This window comes from Salvia miltiorrhiza, chromosome 6, assembly GCF_028751815.1.
Source record: "Salvia miltiorrhiza cultivar Shanhuang (shh) chromosome 6, IMPLAD_Smil_shh, whole genome shotgun sequence".
Classification (NCBI taxonomy): domain Eukaryota; kingdom Viridiplantae; phylum Streptophyta; class Magnoliopsida; order Lamiales; family Lamiaceae; genus Salvia; species Salvia miltiorrhiza.
This window is the reverse complement of record NC_080392.1, coordinates 16,006,390-16,027,004: the sequence shown is the minus strand read 5'-3', so window position 1 is coordinate 16,027,004 and position 20,615 is coordinate 16,006,390. Positions and strand designations below refer to the sequence as shown.

Sequence of the window (20,615 nt, the reverse complement as noted above, 5' to 3'; positions counted from 1 at the left end):
GCGGACCAATCACCATCACCGAAACTGTCAAAAGGGTTCCTGTTGATCCACAACAAGATCCTTACGATGAGGTCCAGCCCAAGCAAAAATCAGACTTCACCACCGAAGAAAGGAAGCAAGATGAGCTAGACAACCTCGCCAAAAGCATCATCTTCGGCACCATTCCCGACAAGCATGTCATTGAGATCCCTCTGATTGAGGTCGGCAGATTGATTCAAAAATAGCCTATAGGTGTATTCCTCCCCCCCATACACCTATTCGAGACCCTCAGGACCTAACATCTTGTTTTAACTATTTTGGGGATAATTAGGCTCATTCCATCTTAGGCCTTTGGATTAATCAATAAGAAGGGAAGGTTGGGAAAGTGTTGTGTAGCATGTGATTGTTGATGAATGAGATTGTGATGAGTTGTGAAGCAGTTTTCTCCATGATTATATATGTTATGATGCCTTCACTAATGATGATTACTTTTGGTATTAGGTATATATATGTACTTATTAGAAGTTGTGTTGTGCTTGTGCAAGTGCAATCCATTTTTGTGGATGGAGGATGGAGGGCTTTAGAGCTATGCTTTAGTGTCCTCCTTCAGTGGATAGTAAATAACACTGACTTGTATCAATGTGAGCCATATTTCTTGTCTGATAGTACTACTTTCTTGCATATGCACTTTAAAGGAGTTGAGAAAGAAATCAGAGTGTGTGATCTGTGAAATCTTGAATTTTAGATTCCAAGCAGAGTATGTGATCTTTGAGATTTTGGGTTGAGATTTAAAGTGTTTAAGATTATGTGGTATCTGCTTATTTCCCAAGTTCAGAGCTTATCTGCAAAATTGAAATTTTTTCTGGTTATACTCTTGTCTCTCTTTTAAGTTTTAGAAGATAAATATTGTTTAGTTTTCTCTTACATGAGTGAAAATATATTGAGCTAGCACATTTATCACGTAGAATTTTGAGCCCTCTCTCGTATCATTTGCTACAACGGCAGCTTCCCAGATAGCAAAAGATCCGAGGAAGGTAGGCTGGTTCAATCCACTGAAGCAGCCGCCGAAGAAAAGCTGGTAAGACACCTCATTGTGGCCATCTCTGCTCTTGTGATTGATGTATCCGTTGGTTTATAAGGACTCGTGCTTTAGAGAGCTGATCGATATTCTGTGTTGTTTCATGTTCCATCTAATATCGCAGTTTTTACAATTATTTTCAAAATTTTCTATCTAATTATATTGTTGGGAACCTTGTGGAATATCCTAACCCTTGTTTTGATGATACCAAAATTCATAGGACTTAAATGTAATAGACTAGAATCGTTTTGAACTCAAGTGTTAGAGTTCATTTCTAGTTTAGTTGCGGTGTCGAAGACTGAAGACTGAAGAATGAAGACTGAAGACTGGAGTTACCAACTGAAGTATCAGTTGAAGAATCAGTTAAAGACTGATTATTTAATGCGCGCCATAGACTGATACTAAAGTCAAGTATCAGTTGAACATTCCTCCCAGGACTGATCTTCCAATGTTCAGAGGAAGCCACGTACGCTCAAGTACAGCCGCATTAAATGCAGAGATATCTCAATATCTTATCTCTGCAGAGGTCATTCCTATCTGGTGGCTACTTTTCAGAGATGTCACATCTCCTGTCCTTCAAAGAGAGCCGTTTCCACACAGACAAGGAACCTTGAAGATTGAAGCCTCAGCCCAAATTCGAATTGCTCTCCAACGGAAGAAATCTTGAAGACGATTTATGCCAACGGATCTATTCAAGAGTTCTCCTACAAATAGCGCTCGAGGATCACTTCAATCTTCACCGATTCAACGACATAAGCTGAAGCTCTGCCGAAATAGCTACTCAGCCTAAAGCTTAACCGCTCAAAGCTTGAATCGAAGAAGAGAATTCCAAAGCCAAAATCAGTCACTTCTGATTACATACATTCTCTTAGACCCTAGGCATATATTCTGTGTACCCAGAAGCCAAAGGTCAAACTTGCTTCAAAGAACTTGTTCTTTGTAAGTATAGTTGGCACTCGTTTAAACCTCTCTCCCATAAGAGTGTTTGAGTGACTCGGAGATTCAGGAAGGTACTCTGAACTCTGAAAGGGAAGTCTGAGCACGAGGTGTGCTTAGCAGGGAAACCCTACGCGAGTTGTGTAGGTGCTGAAATCCTATACGAGGTGTGTAGGTGGGAAAACCCTACGCGAGGTGTGTAGGTGCTGAAGAGAGTTTATCTTCAGTTTACGGTTTGCAGTGCACCAGGCAAGCACTTGCGGAGTGGATTGTTGGTCTGATCAACCAGCCGTGGATGTGGGAAAGAGTTTTTCCGAACCACGTAAAAGTCTCTGTGTTATTTACAGCTTTCAGTTTTACTTTCATAACTGTGCTATTTCAATTGATAAAACTGAACACTGACTAACAGCTAGAGAAACCCTAATCCAACTATCTGCTCCACCGAGGCTATTCGAAACTAAGTTTAATTTCCGCTGCGTATGATATCACTCTGACTCACTATCCTCTGATAGTAAGGAAGAGAGATATCACCTTCATCTTTGCAAACACGACTGAAGCCCTTACGTGGATCAGTTAAGTTCTAGTGACTTAACTGATAACTCTTTACTGAAGAGCTTTCAGTATCAGTCGTCAACCCTGTTGATCAAAAGTAATTTCGGTTAAACAGGTGTCCGGTTTGCATGAAAAGTTTCTTTTCTATCTCTGACTGAGATCCCTCTGATTGAGGTTGGTAGATAGATTAAAAATAGCCTATAGGTGTATTCCCCCCCCCCCCATACACCTATTCGAGACCCCCCGGACCTAACAAATTATATTTGTGTTGATTTATCTCTCATTCAGGATGTGGGTCCCTTAAAGGGTTGTACCAACGGCAACAAGACATTTTCATTGAATGTCGAGATCCAACAATCTTTGAGCAAAGAGGTATTGGAGAATGTTGATTTCACAAGCTTCATCTGAACTCCTGCTTTATACCAGCTTCATATTAATTGGATGTTGATTTTTTGTACACTTAGTGTGGTTACTGATTTATGCTTAATTGTTCTAATTTTAGGAGCTTTCATGAGCTTTATTTTAAGAAAATCTTCTGGAAATTGGTGCGTTTTATGGTGTATTTTATGCTTTGCAGGAGATTTAGGATTTCGAGACAAAGAGTGCAAATGTTGGAGAAGTTTGGGCTAAGAATTACGTTTTTGTGCATACTCTGGCGCGTCAGAGAAGCGAAGCCCCGCGCTGCAGAGAAAATCAATCGCCAGAGGAATCACAAGCCAGAGAAGTCATATGCCAGAGCAGAGAAATCAAAAGTCATATGCCAGAGCAGAGAAATCAAAAGCCAGTGTAGAGGAGAGAAAACCAGAGCAGCGAAATCACAAGCCAGAGAAATCACTTCGCTGCTGGAATCATAAGGCCAGAAGAATCAATCGCCAGAGAAATCACCATTTCTCTGGAGTCAGCAAAATCAAGAAGCCAGTGTAGCGAAGTCATCACGAGAGGAGTCAAAAGTCAGAGCAGCCAAGTGAGAGTCAGAGGAGAGAGAAACCATTACAGCGGAATCGAGAAGCCAGAAAAATCACCATTCCGCTGGCGACTCATTTCCCTGGAGACTCATTTCTCTGGAAAGGTCAGAGAAATTATCCATTCCTCTGGCGTGACCCGTTTCCCTGGCGATAGCCATTTCTCTGGCAAGAGCCACGATTTTCGCCAGGGCGGAGATTATTTCCGGAGCACGCGACACAGCTGGAAGTTGCCTTATCTTACACGATTCTATTGCCTTTAGAGTTCTACTTTGCATGGCAACTTCCATGGTGATCCATAGGGATTTGAAGTCTATAAATAGGGCCATGCTTTTCATTGTAAAATAATCCCTTGCCCTAATTTTTGGACGCCTTTTGAGATCTTCCCTTGGCATCCGAAGCTTAGGATTTACTTGCTTTCTTAGCGCTTTCATAGTTTCGAGTTTTCATTGTTCTAGTTAGGTTTCAATTTAGTCTTGTTTAGTTTTTATTCTTGGATTGTGATTGAGTGACACAATTACACGTTCAAGACGTTTACGGTATTTTGTATTTAAATTCAATTTATTTTGTTTAATCATGTTTACGTTTTTCGTTCATGTTTATGCTTTCTTTTTAATTATGCAATTTAAATTATGCACTTTAGTTTCACGCCTAGATTAGTTGGTTTTTAATTTACAAGTCTTTAATTTCATAAGTAGGTTTAATTTAAGTTATTTAAGTTCTTGCCTAGGTTAAGTTTAAGTTTAAATTCAAGTTTTAGTTTAAATATTCTTTTTATTATTTTTCCTACGATACTACTAGAAGCCCTTTAAGACTTTCCTTGTGAGATCGACTTGGGTTAGCTTATCACTGCTAGGATGTCCTTGTTCTATTGCAAGTCAATCTAGAGTAGTGTTTAGGTTGAGTCAAATTTTGGCGCCGTTGCCGGGGAAAGTTTTAGGCGTTTTAGTTGTGTCGTTTTTACTTGCTTTATTTAATTTCCAATTTTCTCGTTTTTGTTTTTACTTTTCTTTTCCTCTCACCCGGTGCGTTTAATCCGTGTGTTAAGTGTTGTGCATGCAGGGACGCCGTTGTCTGAAGAGAAAACTAACTTCCCCGCTGGATAACACTCGCACACATACCAGAGCAGACGTGTTATACTCTGACTCTGAATCTAAGGCGCACTCTGACTCCAGCTCTGATCGATCAGAGCAGAACACGAAGGAGGAAGCCAACTCTGATCTCTCTGACCGAGTAGAACAGAATATATACGAGGAGAAAGAAGTCATGGCTCAAAACATGGAGTACATGGGAGACTTCACCAGGCCGGTGATTGGAGATACCAACACGTCGGCAATCGTGCTCCCCACTGCTGTGAGAAACTACAATCTCAAACCGAATGACTCGAATTTGCTGCCGGTGTTCCACGGGATGCCAAGCGAGGATGCTCTGCAATTCATCCGAGATTTATGCACACAAGTGCAAACGATTCCTCTGCTTAGCCTCACGGAGGACCAACTCAAGCTCAAGTGTTTTCCCTATGCACTTAAGGACCGGGCGAGGACATGGATGCTATCTCTGCCGCCCAACTCTATCACTACATGGGAAAATGCTTGTGAAAAATTCATGCTAAAATACTACCCAAGTCACAAGACATAGGAGCTGAGAACGAAAATAATGGAGTTCACCCAAGGAGCGGACGAGCCTTTGCACGAAGCTTGGGAGAGATATGAAGAACTCATCCGACAATGCCCTCAACATCAATTCACTAATGTTATGTTGATGCAGTTCTTCTACGATGGGTTAGTGCAAACTGCCCAATTTATGGTGGATAGCACGGCAGGAGGTAACATAGCTCGGAAGACCGCTGCAGATCTGAAAGAGATTTTTAAGACCTTGGCCGAGAGCTCCCAACAGAAGTCCGTCGGTGGAAGAAGAGTTGAAGCCAGCGCGGTGACAAATCAATTTGAGATGCAACAGCAGTTGGCCTCGATCATGCGAGAAGTACAACAGCTGAAGATGGACAAGATGGAAAATTCAGCTCTGGTGCAGAATTCAGCTTTGCCGATGACAACGCCGCCGATGCCAGCTCAGCCAAATCCAGTTCTACCGATGGCAGCGCTGCCGATGTCAGCCACGCCAAATCCAGCCTTGCAGTACGTTGAGCCTTGTGGTATTTGTGGAGATTTCAGCCACGGAGCCAATGAGTGTCATCGAATGGGAGAATTTACTCCGGAAGGACAAGCTGAAGTCTATGCGGCACAAGGATTCCAAAGCTACAATCAAGTGCAGAGCAGACCATACGGCCAGAATATGAATCAAGGTCCACAGAATATCGTTGGAGGATGGAGAGGTCAGCCGAATGTTGGATGGGGAAATCAAAATTTTGGGGGAAATCAATTCCGTCGACCTCCCCAAATGGGCTATCAACAACAACAACAGTATTTCCCACCACAGCAGGGGCCTTCTCAACCATACAGACCACAATACCAACAGCAGCAATCCATTCCGCAACAGAGTGTGTAGCCGATTCCACCACAAAATCCACGCTCGAAGAAACGCTGCAAGCCTTTATGGAGATCAGCAAACAAAGTATGGCGTCCCAAGCATCTATAATCAAAAGGCTTGAAACAATGGTTGGACAACTTTCCAGTGCCTTGAATCAAATCTAACAACAACAGCAGCCCGGGAAGCTGCATGGCCAACCTGCTCAGACACATCAAGCTCTAGCTGTAACTGTTCTCCGCAGTGGTAAGATGGTGGATAAGTGGATGTTCCTGCACAGACCAGAGCAGAGCAGCCGAGCTCTGCCTATACCAGAGCAGAGCAGTCGAGCCTTGTCCAGACCAGAGTAGAGCTGTCGAGTTCAGCTCTGACCAACCCGACTGATGGAGATAAGGCAGACCAGCAAAAGAAAGGAGAGAAGGAGAAGGAGGTCAAGCTCCACAAAACTACTACACCTTATCGACCACCGGTTCCTTTTCCGAACAGATTGAGAAACGAGAAGCAGGACCGTCAGTTCGAGGAATTCTACAACATGTTGGCCAAGGTAAATGTGAATTTGCCTCTTCTTGATGTGATCCGAAATGTGCCCGCATATGTGAAATTCATCAAGGAATTGGCATCCAACAAAAGAAGGTTCGGTGACAATGAGAAGGTGTTGGTCTCCGAAGTTGCAAAGGCAATCATGCAGCAATCTTTGTGATTAATATTGCTTTGGGAAATGGTAAGGAAGCCACGGGAATGTTAGATTTGGGGGCAGGAATTAACTTGATGCCTTACTCTATTTTTCAACAATTAGAGTTAGGTAATTTAAAATCTACTCGCATGTGCCTCCAACTTGCTGATAGGTCCGTCAGGTATCCCCGTGGTATAGTAGAGGATATTCTAGTTAGAATCGGGGGTTTGATAGTGCCTGTTGATTTTGTTGTCCTTGAGATTGGGGATGTGCACGAGAATGGTAGAGATCACACTCTGCTATTAGGAAGACCCTTTATGGCGACCACTAACACGTTGATTGATGTCAAAAATGGAACCATTAAAATGACAGTGTTAGGGGAATCGGTGTCTTTCTCGGTGCATGAAAATCGGGCTATGCCTTCTGCCAACTTTATGAATGAATGCTCATATATAGATGCTATTAATGGCTTGGTTGAGAAGGTATTTTTACAGGAGCAGGAATGAGTGGAAGTTTGCGCTGGATCAGCCGACATGGAGGAATTAGCTAGGGAAGCTGAAGAGTTCAGCGCTGTCCAGCCAGCTCTGCTGATGCCAGAGCTGCCGAAGCCGTCTCTGCCCTTCAGCGCTGCCCTGCTAGCTCTGCTGATGCCAGAGTCGCCGAAGCCGTCTCTGCCCTTCAGCGCAGCCCAACCAGCCCTGCCGAGCTCAGTGCAGCCCAGCCATACCGAGCTGCCCTTAGATGAACAGATAGGAACCAAGAGGTCAGCGCTGGAACTGAAGGAACTCCCTGCCAATCTCAAGTATGTTTTTCTAGAAGAAAGCGAGGAGAAGCCATTGATCATCTCGGCTACTCTGACTTTAGAGCAAGAAGCGGCACTGCTCGAGGTGTTGAAGAGAAACAAGGCAGCGCTGGGATGGAGCCTAGGTGACATATGTGGCATTAGTCCAGCCACATGCATGCACAGGATCAACCTAGAGGAAGGAGCTGCACCCAAGCGAGATGCCCAACGACGCTTGAACCCTATGCTGATGGAGGTTGTGCGCAAGGAAATCCTTAAGCTACTTGCCGAAGGGATTATCTATTCTGTCGCTGATAGTGAGTGGGTGAGCCTGGTGCATGTCGTGCCAAAGAAAGGAGGAATGACGATTGTGCGCAATGACAAGATGGAGTTGGTGCCGACACGTCCTACCACGGGATGACGGATGTGTGTCGACTACAGGAAACTCAATGCCGTCACCAAAAAGGATCATTTTCCTCTTCCTTTTGTTGATCAAATGTTAAATCGCTTAGCAGGGCATGCTTTTTATTGTTTTCTTGATGGCTTGTCAGGATACTACCAAATCGCAATCGCGCCGGAAGATCAAGTCAAAACGGCCTTCACCACGCCTTTTGGGACATTTGCATGGAAGAGGATGCCGTTCGGATTGTGCAATGCACCCGGGATGTTTCAACGATGCATGATGTCCATATTCTCTGATATGATTGGTAAATTCGTGGAGGTTTTTATGGATGATTTTTCAGTTTTTGGGCAGTCCTTTCATGATTGCTTGACTAAGATTGATGTAGTGTTGCAAAGGTGTATTGAAAGTGGCCTAACCTTGAGTTGGGAAAAGAGTCATTTCATGGTTACTCGCGGTATTGTTTTGGGTCATGTGGTGTCTAAGCATGGACTAGAGGTCGACAGAGCTAAGGTGGAGGTAATCCAAAAGTTTCCGCCCCCTATTGATGTCAAGGGAATTAGGAGTTTCTTAGGTCACGCCGGTTTTTACCGGCGTTTCATTAAAGATTTCTCTAAAATTAGCCAACCTCTATGCAAACTACTAGCTCAGGACGTTCCGTTTAATTTTGATGACTCTTGCATGCATGCCTTTGAAACATTAAAATTTAAGTTGAGCTCTGCCCCGGTTGTGATTGCGCCTGATTGGTCATTACCATTTGAGATCATGTGTGATGCGTCTAACTCTGCTGTAGGAGCAGTGTTAGGTCAGCGTGTGGATAGGATGTTACGTGTGATTTACTATGCTAGTTTAACTCTGAATAGTGCACAAGTAAATTACACCACTACTGAAAAAGAGATGCTTGCTGTGGTCTTTGCCTTAGATAAATTTCGAGCCTACATCATTGGTTCTAAGGTTATTGTCCATAGTGACCATGCTGCGCTTCGATACTTGATGACTAAACCTCAAGCTAAAGCTCGTCTAATCCGTTGGGTCTTACTGTTACAAGAGTTTGATGTAGAGATCAGGGATAGGAAAGAGAGCGATAATCATGTTGCTGACCACCTTTCCCGCTTGGATAATAATCTGATAGAGTCGAGTCTTAATTGCATCCCTGAATCTTTTCCTTTTGAGCATACGTATGCATTAACCTTTGACAAGTGCAGTACTGCAGAGTCTAGTTCTACCGAGCTCAACCCTTTCCGTGTCCATTCTGCCCAGCCATCTCTGCCAAGCCAGAGCAGCCCCGCCAGCTCTGCTGAGCTCTGCTCTAGCAAAGTCAGCTCTGCCGACTTCAGAGCTGCCGAAGTCGGCTCTGCTCTGGCCAGCTTCACCGAGATCACCTCTACCGACCTTGCCGAATTTAGCGCTGCTCGGCCCAGCTCTGTGAGCGCCGAGCCCTGGTATGCCGATATTGTTAATTACTTAGTTTGTGGTATTCTACGGCCTGAGCTGACATCGCATGAGAGGAAGAGATTTTTAGCTCAATGCAGGCACTACTATTGGGAGATTCCTCACCTCTTCAAGCTTGGAAAGGATGATGTCATTCGACGGTGTGTGCCGGCAGAGGAGCAACAACAAGTGTTGAAAATGTGCCATGAAGATCATTGTGGTGGACATTTTGGGGGGCAGAAAAGAGCACATAAAATTCTTCAATCAGGTTTGTTTTAGCCTTCCATTTTCAAAGATGCACACACCTTTACTCTTGCATACGATCGGTGTCAGAGAGTAGGAAATATTGGCCGCAGGAATGAGATGCCCCTCCAAAGCATTTTAATTGTCGAAATTTTCGATGTGTGGGCATTGATTTCATGGGACCATTTCCTACTTCGCATGGGTTTCAATACATTTTACTTGCTGTAGATTACGTGTCCAAATGGGTTGAGGCTATCCCCACGCGGACATGTGATGCTAATGTGGTGCTCAAGTTTGTGCAAGAGAACATTCTTTCTAGATTCGGATTTCCTAGAGCTATCATTAGCGATGGGGGCAAGCACTTCTGCAACAAGTTGTTTGCAAAGCCCATGAAGAAGAATGGGATCACGCACAAGGTTGCAACACCATACCACCCACAGACCTCTGGACAAGCCGAGACGAGCAATTGGCAGATCAAGGGAATTTTGGAGAAAACGGTGCAGCCCTCGCGCAAGGATTGGTCCGCAAAATTGAATGATGCTCTCTGGGCGTACAGAACTGCCTTCAAAGGCGTGCTTGGGATGAGTCCATACCGTCTAGTCTATGGCAAGGCCTGCCATCTGCCGGTGGAGATTGAGCACAAAGCTTATTGGGCGATCAAAGCTGCCAACTATGACTTGGACTCTGCTGTGAAGCAGCGCACGCTGCAAATGGAGGAGCTAGATGAGCTACGCAATGAGGCGTATGAGAATGCGAGAATTTACAAGGACAAAGTAAAGCGACTCCACGATCGCCGCATTTGCCACAAGAAGCTTTGCCCTGGAATGAAGGTGCTCTTGTTCAATTCTCGACTTAAGTTATTTCCGGGGAAGCTGAAATCTAGATGGAGCGGTCCGTTTTTACTTAAGGAGGTGTTTGAGCATGGTGCCGTTGAGCTATTCAATGAAAACACGAATGAGATCTTCAGAGTGAACGGCCACCGAGTGAAGCCATATTACGAGCACCAGAGCTCGTCCATGGTGGTGGAGTCTCACACTCTGCACGATCCTCACTAAGGGTCAGATCTGAAGTCGGGCTGGAGACTCTAACTCTAGCGCTTGGTGGGAGGCAACCCACCGTTGGTTTGTTTTTAGTTTTTGTTTTTCTTTGTTTTTCGTTGTTATTTTGTGTCTTTCCTAAGTTTTGGTTGCTTGCGCGGATACTTTGATGTGGTGTTCATGTTTTGACTTCAGCGCTGCAGTTCTAACTCTGCCGTCAGCGCAGCCTCGCCAGCGCGTCTCTACCGACAGCGCAGCCTCGCCAGCGCGTCTCTGCCAACAGCGCAGCCTCGCCAGTGCGTCTCTGCCCAGCCAGCGCTGAACTACCCAGATCTGCAGCGCTGCCACTCTCTACTCTGCAATAGACCTTGAATTTCCCTCTTCACCACCTCGCACGATGCTTCCGTTTCTCAATGCCGATAATCAGGGACGTTTTCTCAATTCTTTTTATTTCTTTTGTGCCCTGAGGACATGGCATGCTTTAAGTGTGGGGGGTGTTTTATTGCGCTTATGCTTTCAATTGGGCGAGATTAGTCTTTCTATGCTTAGTTTTTGGTCTCGAATCTTGCTAATTTTTATGAATTTGTGGAAGAGTAGATGGTTTTCGATGCGCGTTTCGGGTTTATGTTCGTATGGTGGTTATTCTTGTTTTACTCTTGATATATGTTTCTTGTTTATGCAAAGAATTTGAGTTTTGTTGCAACATGATTGTAAGTTAGTAAAACGTGATTTGTTCGGTAGATGCTAGAAGGAGTGTTGTCATTGTGATTGCCTACGATCGTATCTTATCTGTGAAAATGTTGGACGAATTGCCAACTTCAAAAATTGCCAGCTCTGACACATCTGGCCTGTTCTGAAATGTGATAGCTCTGAGTCTCTACTCCTCTAGTCTAACTATGAGCATGGGAAACCACGTGAAAAGACTTTGGATTACATCCAAATGGTTTTTATTTCACAAATTATGGCTCAACTGTCGAAAATCTTAAGCACACAAAGTGTGAAAAATGGTGATATTGATTATAAAGACGATCACATTAGGGAATTCACTTCTAGCAGAGAATTGGGTCTGATCGAATACTCTTTTGTTGCCTCTTAAACTTTGAGTTACTTGCATGATCGAGAGATGTGTATTGTTGGTAAAATTTTGAATTGACTTTGAGAATGTTTGGATGGAAATTAGCATTGTTGAAATCAATCTCTTCCTAGGATTCATATGGATTTTGCTTGAGGACAAGCAAAAGGCTAAGTGTGGGGGGTTGATTTATGCTTAATTGTTCTAATTTTAGGGGCTTTCATGTGCTTTATTTCAATAAAATCTTCTGGAAATTGGTGCGTTTTATGGTGTATTTTATGCTTTGCAGGAGATTTAGGATTTCGAGATAAAGAGTGCAAATGTTGGAGAAGTTTGGGCTAAGAATTACGTTTTTGTGCATACTCTGGCGCGTCAGAGAAGCGAAGCCCCGCGCTGCAGAGAAATCCAATCGCCAGAGAAATCACAAGCCAGAGAAGTCATATGCCAGAGCAGAGAAATCAAAAGTCATATGCCAGAGCAGAGAAATCAAAAGCCAGTGCAGAGGAGAGAAAACCAGAGTAGCGAAATCACAAGCCAGAGAAATCACTTCGCTGCTGGAATCATAAGGCCAGAATAATCAATCGCCAGAGAAATCACCATTTCTCTGGAGTCAGAGAAATCACCATTTCTCTGGAGTCAGCAAAATCAAGAAGCCAGTGTAGCGAAGTCATCACCAGAGGAGTTAAAAGTCAGAGCAGCCAAGTGAGAGTCAGAGGGGAGAGAAGCCATTACAGCGGAATCGAGAAGCCAGAGAAATCACCATTCCGCTGGCGACTCATTTCCCTGGAGACTCATTTCTCTAGCAAGGTCAGAGAAATCATCCATTCCTCTGGCGTGACCCGTTCCCCTGGCGATAGCCATTTCTCTGGCAAGAGCCGCGATTTCCGCCAGGGCGGAGATTATTTCCGGAGCACGCGACACAGCTGGAAGTTGCGTTATCTTCCACGATTCTATTGCCTTTAGAGTTCTACTTTGCATGGCAACTTCCATGGTGATCCATAGGGATTTGAAGTCTATAAATAGGGCCATGTTTTTCATTGTAAAATAATCCCTTGCCCTAATTTTTGGACGCCTTTTGAGATCTTCCCTTGGCATCCGAAGCTTAGGATTTACTTGCTTTCTTAGCGCTTTTATAGTTTCGAGTTTTCATTGTTCTAGTTAGGTTTCAATTTAGTCTTGTTTAGTTTTTATTCTTGGATTGTGATTGAGTGACACAATTACATGTTCAAGACGTTTACGGTATTTCGTATTTAAATTCAATTTATTTTGTTTAATCATGTTTACGTTTTTCGTTCATGTTTATGCTTTCTTTTTAATTATGCAATTTAAATTATGCACTTTAGTTTCACGCCTAGATTAGTTGGTTTTTAATTTACAAGTTTTTAATTTCATAAGTAGGTTTAATTTAAGTTATTTAAGTTCTTGCCTAGGTTAAGTTTAAGTTTAAATTCAAGTTTTAGTTTAAATCTTCTTTTTATTGTTTTTCCTACGATACTACTAGAAGCCCTTTAAGACTTTCCTTGTGAGATCGACTTGGGTTAGCTTATCACTGCTAGGATGTCCTTGTTCTATTGCAAGTCAATCTAGAGTAGTGTTTAGGTTGAGTCAGTTACATATTCACTTTTGTTGCTGTGCAGATATTGACGCTCGAAAAGAGATTACAAGACCAAGTTTCTGTTCGCGGTGCTCTCGAGAGGGCGCTTGGTTATCGAGCTTCTTCACATGACATTACTAGTGAAGCCACAATTCCAAAGGTTGCTGCCCTCTCTTTTACCAAATTTTTCAACAGAACTCATTAGAGAAATTTCAGTTTTGGAGCTAGAAGTAGGGCATCTCGAACAATATCTTCTTTCACTCTACAGGAAAGCATTTGATCCACAAGTTTCTACTGTATCTCAGTTAAAGAAAGATGAAGGATTCAAATCACCCTTAACAATGCCAAGGAGAAGGTGCTTAGATTTTTCAACATCAGATATTACACCAGCCAAGGAATCTACACTAGTTGTTGAATTATGTAATTTTTTTCTATAATTTTAGTTTGAGATTACTACTTATTTGATTTTTGGAGAGGGAGTGTGTGGTATAAGAGGAATTAACTGAGGAAGATCATTGTTGTTTGTGTTGTTTGTGGATTGATGCTTTGTTATCTGTACAATTTTTTAGTTTTATTTTTTTGTGAATAATAATTCACATTTGCTTATGTTTTAAATATCTAATTTCTCTCTCTTTAAGTTTTGAAATAGATTTCAATCTCTCTCTCCCTCATCTTGTGATTCTTTTAGGAATATTAGTTCATATTCAATACTTAGAGAAATAAAAAATTGATTAATGTTCTTGAATTCACAGCCACATATATGAATTCACAACTTAATATTCTTGAATTCACGACTACATCTATGAATTCACAACCAAAATAAATTCTGTTTAGTTGTGAATTCAAACTTTAAAAACTCAAATTCACAACTACTTGAATTCACAATCAAAATTAATTCTGGTTGTGAATTCACTAAAACTCGAATTCACAATCAAAATAAATTCTAATTTTAGTTGTGAATTCAAACTTTAAAAACTCAAATTCACAACTACTTGAATTCACAACCAAAATAAATTGTGGTTGTGAATTAAATTTTAGTTGTGAATTCGACTGGTTGTGAATTCACGACCAAAAAATTCTAACTGTGAATTAAATTTTTGTTGTAAATTCACAACCAAAAAATTCTTGTTGTGAATTCGACTGTGTAGGGTTTAGGGATAAGGGTTTAGGGTTTAGGTTTAGAGTGGGTTTACGGTTTAGGGTTTAGGTTTTAGGGTTTAGGGTTTAGAGTGGATTTATCAAGTGACAAAATTGATACACCACAAGATTCTTCTTTGTAAAAGGTCTTGAGTTCAATTCCTCATGTTTCAGTTCAGTTCAGTTGTGAATTTACAGTTTCAGTTCAGTTGTGAATTCACAATCGTAGAAATTCACAACTAGGGTTTAGGGTTTCAGTTCAGTTCAGTTGTGAATTTACTGTTTCAGTTCAGTTGTGAATTCACAATCGTAATAATTCACAACTAGGGTTTAGGGTTTCAGTTCAGTTCAGTTGTGAATTTACTGTTTCAGTTCAGTTGTGAATTCACAATCGTAATAATTCACAACTAGGGTTTAGGGTTTCAGTTCAGTTCAGTTGTGAATTTACTATTTCAGTTCAGTTGTGAATTCACAATCGTAATAATTCACAACTAGGGTTTAGGTTTAGGGTTTAGTGTTTCAGTTCAGTTGTGAATTCACAAACAAAAAATTCTGGTTGTGAATTCGACTGATTGTGAATTGTGAATTCAGGGTTTTAGGTTTTAGAGTTTAGGGTTTAGAGTTGATTTAGGGTTTAGGATTTAGAGTGGGCTTAGGCTTGTGAATTCACAATCAAAAAAAATCTTGTTGTGAGTTCGAGTGTTTAAGGTTCAGGGTTTAGGGTTTATGGTTTAGAGTGAGTTTAAGGTTTAGGGTTTAGGGTTTAGATAGGGTTTAGGGTTTACAGTTGTGAATAAAATTTTCATTGTGAATTCGACTGGTTTTGAATTCACAACCAAAAAATTCTTATTGTGAATTAAATTTAGGTTGTGAATTCACAACCAAAAAAATCTGGTTGTGAATTAAATTTTGATTGTGAATTCGACTGGTTGTGAATTCACAAACAAACAATTCTGGTTGTGAATTCGATTCACAATTCACAACCAGTGTGAATTGCGGGATTTTTTAAAGGGATGATGTAAAGTGGACATTTTTTTAATTTTTAATGTGAAGGGTATTTTGGTAACAATGGACATTTTTTAAGTTTTTTATTTTAGTGGACATTTTTTATCTTTACAATATGAAAGTGGCCATTTTAAAAATCCACTCATGATGCAACCCTTATAATAAAGAATACTAGAGAAAATGGCGGGGTATTACAGTAGAGAAGGGTTGAACCGTCAATTTTTTACTCTTATTTTTGTAATGCATTATGTATATTTTTCTTCGCATTATTTAATGCATTACATAATGAAATTTTTGAATAAAGTCAATATGAAATACAATAAACTATAAACGAAATAAAATCATAACACATTTACAACTAAAATATAATAAAATTCGCATTTTATTGAATTCAAAGTATACAAAAATTACAATTTACATGTACAAATAAATTACAATCTTGAAAATTCCAACTACAAAGTTAAATAAGTAAACTAAACTTACTACACTAAAGTTTCTAAATAACTAACTAACAACTAATTTTAAAAAATAAAAGGAAAAGTAGCAATTTAGCCCCAATCATAGGCACTCTTATGGCCTCTAGCACTATGTACTCAATATTCAATCAATCATGTCCCTTATGTTTTAAATTGAATGCAACCAAGGCTGCAAATCGCATTTTCACAGAGACCTTCCTAGCTGTAAGTCATGGTGAACGTTCCAAAGACAAAAAAAACTTACTGCAAATCAAAGGAGTATAAAAAGCACACCTTGCATAAGGTGAGCCAGTACAAGAAGGGGAAGGATAGTTTAGCTGCTCAAGGAAAGAGACGTTATGATCGCAAGCAATCAGGTTATGGTGGCCAGACCAAGCCCGTTTTCCACAAGAAGGCCAAAACAACCAAGAAGATTGTGTTAAGGCTGCAATGCCAGGCTTGCAAGCTTGTCTCCCAACACCTGCAAGCATTTTGAAATTAGTGGCGATAAAAAGGGCAAAGGAACTTCCCTCTTCTAATTTACATAGTTACGTGGGAATACTGCAGCGACGTTCTTGTGTTTTGGTTATATATGTTTGGTGAAATATTTGACATCTTGTAGCTGAATCGAGTGTTACTGACATTGAACTAGTTTATGAAATTTATTCCATAAATATTCAGCTAAAAAAATTGGATGCAACCAAGCACCTCTGGCTTACGGCCAACATGCGTAATTTGTCTTTTTTTTTTTGGCTTTTCCCTATAGGGGTAGAAGATGAGGTACTTGCCACCCATCCTCTACCGGAGATTGCTGAATCGGTTCATTGCGTCGTGTAGCTTCTTCTGAAGACCGTCCTAGAAAACTCATTTCTTTAATTTCCCATTTTAGACAAAACTCATTGGCGAATTCCATGATATTTCTCTTCTTCCTTGAAAATCCCCATCATTTGACTTTTCTCTCTCTAACCTCTCCCTTTCTCTCTCTACAATTAAAAAAATAAGGGTGTTGTAGTTGATCCCGCACAGCAGGACGGGAGACTTGTTTGACCAGTCCCTCTTCATACTTATTCGAGTACGAGGGTTTTTTAGGACAATAACTTAGGTTGATTTGGAAATTAGGACAAAAACTTTTGGACTTGTAAAAATAGGACACTAATTTTTTTAGAGTAAAAATAAGACACTAATTAATAAGTGTTGCACCCTCAGGACATTTCTCGGCCGAAAAATGTCCTATTTTTACGACGCTTATTAATTAGTGTCCTATTTTACTCTAAAAAAAATTAATGTCTTATTTTTACAAGTCCGAAAGTTTTTGTCCTAATTTTCAAATTAATATAAGTTATTGTCCTAAAAAATCCTTTGACTCTACTTATTCTACCTTTCTCACCCATCAATTCCCCATATATCAAACCCCCAATTCCCTTCTCAATCTCCACTTCCAAATTTCAATCGCATAATCACTAATTTCAAAAAACATATTTACAAAAAAAAATAAAAAAATTGAGCGATCTATTCTTGAGGTCCTTCTCCCACTTCTGCAGCGGCAACTTGTCCCCACCGCCTACCCACAACATCGAGCTCTCTGATGTCCTGGCACCAATGTCAATCTTGACCCCTTCTTCGAGGACGTGGAAGATGTCAAGGACGAGCTCCGCGACCTAGAGTCGGTCCACAGCCAACTCCAAACCTCCCACGAGCAAAGCAAAACCCTACACAATGCGAAGGCGATCAAGGACCTGCGATCGCACATAAGCGCCGACATAGGGACGACACTGAAGAAGGCAAAGGTCATGAAGGTCCACCTGGAGGTGCTGGACCGCCTATAGGGAAAACTAATAAAAAAATAATAAATAAAAATTTGACAAAGAACGTCTGTTGGCACTTGGCCGTCAGCAGGAGGAGCATGATTGTACCCAATTTAGAACATGAAAGTCCTTATTGATCGAATCTTGTGTATAAGGTGACAGACGTCGTAGGTGTGTCTATGATATGGGCTAAATAGAAAAAATAAAATGATAAAGGGAAAAAATGAATAAAGGGGTTAAGCTCAATTATAATATAAATATTAAAATTCAGTGGCCTACGTATTTTCATTGAATAATGAAGAATCAAAGCCTAAGTAGTTTTCTTACCTTAACTTACCTTTTCGGCTCGATACGACTCCTAATCATCAAATCCATCAGCGTTGAATCTATCGAATTCGGTGACTTCATCATTTGGGCTCTCTTCGACTTGATCTCATTGGTTCTCTTAGGCTCTTGTGATAGCTTTGGACCATCATCAAGCAACATGGTGGCCTCCATATTTTGAGTATCCATGTTGCTTTTTCTTTTGTGCAACACGAGTCAAGCAATGCTAAATGCTTGCTCAACCAAGACCGTGGATGCCAAAATAACAAATAGCTCATTCGCCATAATGAAGAGAATGAGAAAGTCCTTTTCGTACGTCGACCACCATTACAAGACGTCGGCTTGACCACCTGCGCCTGTTTCTTAAAAATAGAAGTACTTTGCAAATACATATATAAGGATATAGTCGGGTTTGAAGGACATCTTACAAGACGATAAATAAGCCGGTTTCAGTGCAACACATGGCGGCTAATGACTTGCACTTCAATGAATGTGCTAATGGATTATGGTTAGAGGAAATCTTCGAGATTTGGTGTCAGGCCATGTCATGACCACACATCATACACATGAAGACTTGAAAAGACATGGATGCCCCATCGGTCCAAAGATAACCAGACCTGAAAAGATAAAAATGCCCCTACATATGTGTAGAGCTGAAGAGACTATTTTACCCATAACCTTGTAATATTCATAAATAACACTACATTCCTTTTGACATTAGATGAATTTATGTACAAAATGCGACTTTGATTGTTTATGAAAATAATTTTGTGTTTTTTTGTCCAAGCTAAAATTATAATCCACTTTCCTTGTTAAAATTGCAGGATCTAGGAATGCTTAATTTGTTGTTGTTGGGGAGTGTATTTCATTGTTTATAGCAATATTTTTGAATTTGGCGGTTTGATCCAGCGGACGTTATGTATGAGAATCAGAATAATTTGTGTTGTCAATGTTCTTGAATTCACAACCATCTCGATTAGTGTTGGTTGTGATTCGAGTTTTTTTTGCCTTTTCATAATATCGGTTTTTATTATTGTGAATTCTTTCGCTATTTTTCATTTTTTCAATATTCAACTCAAATATATTTAGTTATAAATATTTTTTATTATATTTATAAATATGATAATTGATTTGGTATCAATTTTATATAAATATAAAAGTATATATAAAATTATTTTTCATGCATTGCACGGGATGGAAATGCTAATATGAAATTAAAAAGACATAAACTAAGAATTTAGATAAATAAAAATAGAGGATGGTGAAGATGTCGATTAAGACCTTGAATTAAGGAGAAAACTTGAATCATTAATCATATTATATATAATAATAATATAAGATTTTATTTGTTAGAAATAGAAATAAAACACAATACACTATCCATTATTTCAACATTATACATTTTACGCAGTAAAAGATAGGGGATATTTAGGGTTTTTATTCGCAAGAAATATTCCCCAGTGCTTCTCAAGTTCAGGGCTCTTATTATTCTCATCAATCAAATCGAAAATGTAAGTTTCAATAGGCTTCCCTGGCCTTCTTGGCGCTCCCTTTTTCACACTCTTGAGCAAATTGGAGTTGTAAGTCCCTGCATTGCCTACGGTAGTAGCCGTCCCTCCGGCCGACGGCCACCCCGTCTCCGACACCACGACCCTGATGTTGGCCCCGCCGGCCTTCTCGAGAGCCACGTGGACGGCGTCAACCATGGCGTCGAATAAGTTGTAATATTGGTATGCCCCATCTTTAACCACACTCGATTTAGAGGTAAATAGTGCGTAGTCTAAACGAATATTGGTGGTGTCGCTAACATATGCAAAATATGGATACACATTTACTAGAAAAGGGCTATTAGTTTTGACTAGGAATTTGATAATAGGATTGATGAACAAGTCTAGGAATTGGGATTGGAACGACCCCAACGACGGAGGGTTGGAAAGTCCAAGAATCTCCATGCTTAGGGCGGTGGAGACCTTGACTCTGCGAAGCCCGGCCGCGGCCAGGGCATCGGAGATGTGTTGCATGGCGATGGGGACGTGGGGTGAAATGTCGGGGTTGGCTGATGGGCTGATCTCGTTTCCGACGGCAATGTAGCGAAAGTTAATATTTCGGTACTTGAGGATGTTATCTCGAACCCAAGATATCGCGAGGGACTCATCCCTCGCGATGCCTTGGATCTCCTCGTTGGGGACACCTACGATGACCGAGACATTGCTGCCTTGAAGTGGTTCGACAAGTGCTGGATTAGGGTTGTAGAGCCGAATGCTTTGAATGTTGTGGTGCTTGCATAGAGCGATCATTTCTCTAGGTGGTGGTAGATTGTTGCCAAGAGTGCCGTAGCACGCTCCCGTTTGAGCATCTACTTGTTAGTTCGAGAAACACAGAATTAGTAGATGACTCAATGTGCTAATTTTATGTTAGTAAGTAAGGGGAGGAAGAGAGCGACCTGCATTGTGCATGCAAAGAATGGCCATTGCAATTAGCATAAGTCTGCTACGAATTGCTCCAAAGCATTGGTTTTCTAGACATGATGATCTCTCCATTGTAACTAACTAAGATAAACTATTTTTGTGTACATTTATTTATATATATTGATAAATTTTAATTATTATAGTTGCCACTTTTAAAATGTGGATATTTTCATTGATGATGGCGAATGATAATATTATT

General features: G+C 40.8%; 2 protein-coding genes and 1 long non-coding RNA gene across 3 annotated transcripts; 2 read left to right on the top strand and 1 right to left on the bottom strand.

The window, feature by feature from the left end:
• Nucleotides 1–2,794: 2,794 nt before the first annotated feature.
• Nucleotides 2,795–13,839, top strand: LOC130990178 (uncharacterized). Its single transcript, XR_009090860.1, has 2 exons — nt 2,795–2,917; nt 13,266–13,839. It is a non-coding gene; the product is annotated as an uncharacterized LOC130990178 (long non-coding RNA).
• A 2,182-nt stretch (nt 13,840–16,021) lies between these two features.
• Nucleotides 16,022–16,315, top strand: LOC130990177 (60S ribosomal protein L44-like). The gene has a single exon (XM_057914398.1). It carries the CDS (start codon nt 16,052–16,054, stop codon nt 16,313–16,315), a length of 264 nt encoding a protein of 87 aa, XP_057770381.1. The 5' UTR covers nt 16,022–16,051.
• A 3,036-nt stretch (nt 16,316–19,351) lies between these two features.
• LOC130990570 (glucan endo-1,3-beta-glucosidase, basic isoform-like) lies at nt 19,352–20,488 on the bottom strand. Its single transcript, XM_057914791.1, has 2 exons — nt 20,392–20,488; nt 19,352–20,304 (listed from the first exon to the last, which is right to left on the bottom strand). Exons 1-2 carry the CDS (start codon nt 20,486–20,488, stop codon nt 19,352–19,354), a joined length of 1,050 nt encoding a protein of 349 aa, XP_057770774.1.
• Nucleotides 20,489–20,615: the final 127 nt, after the last annotated feature.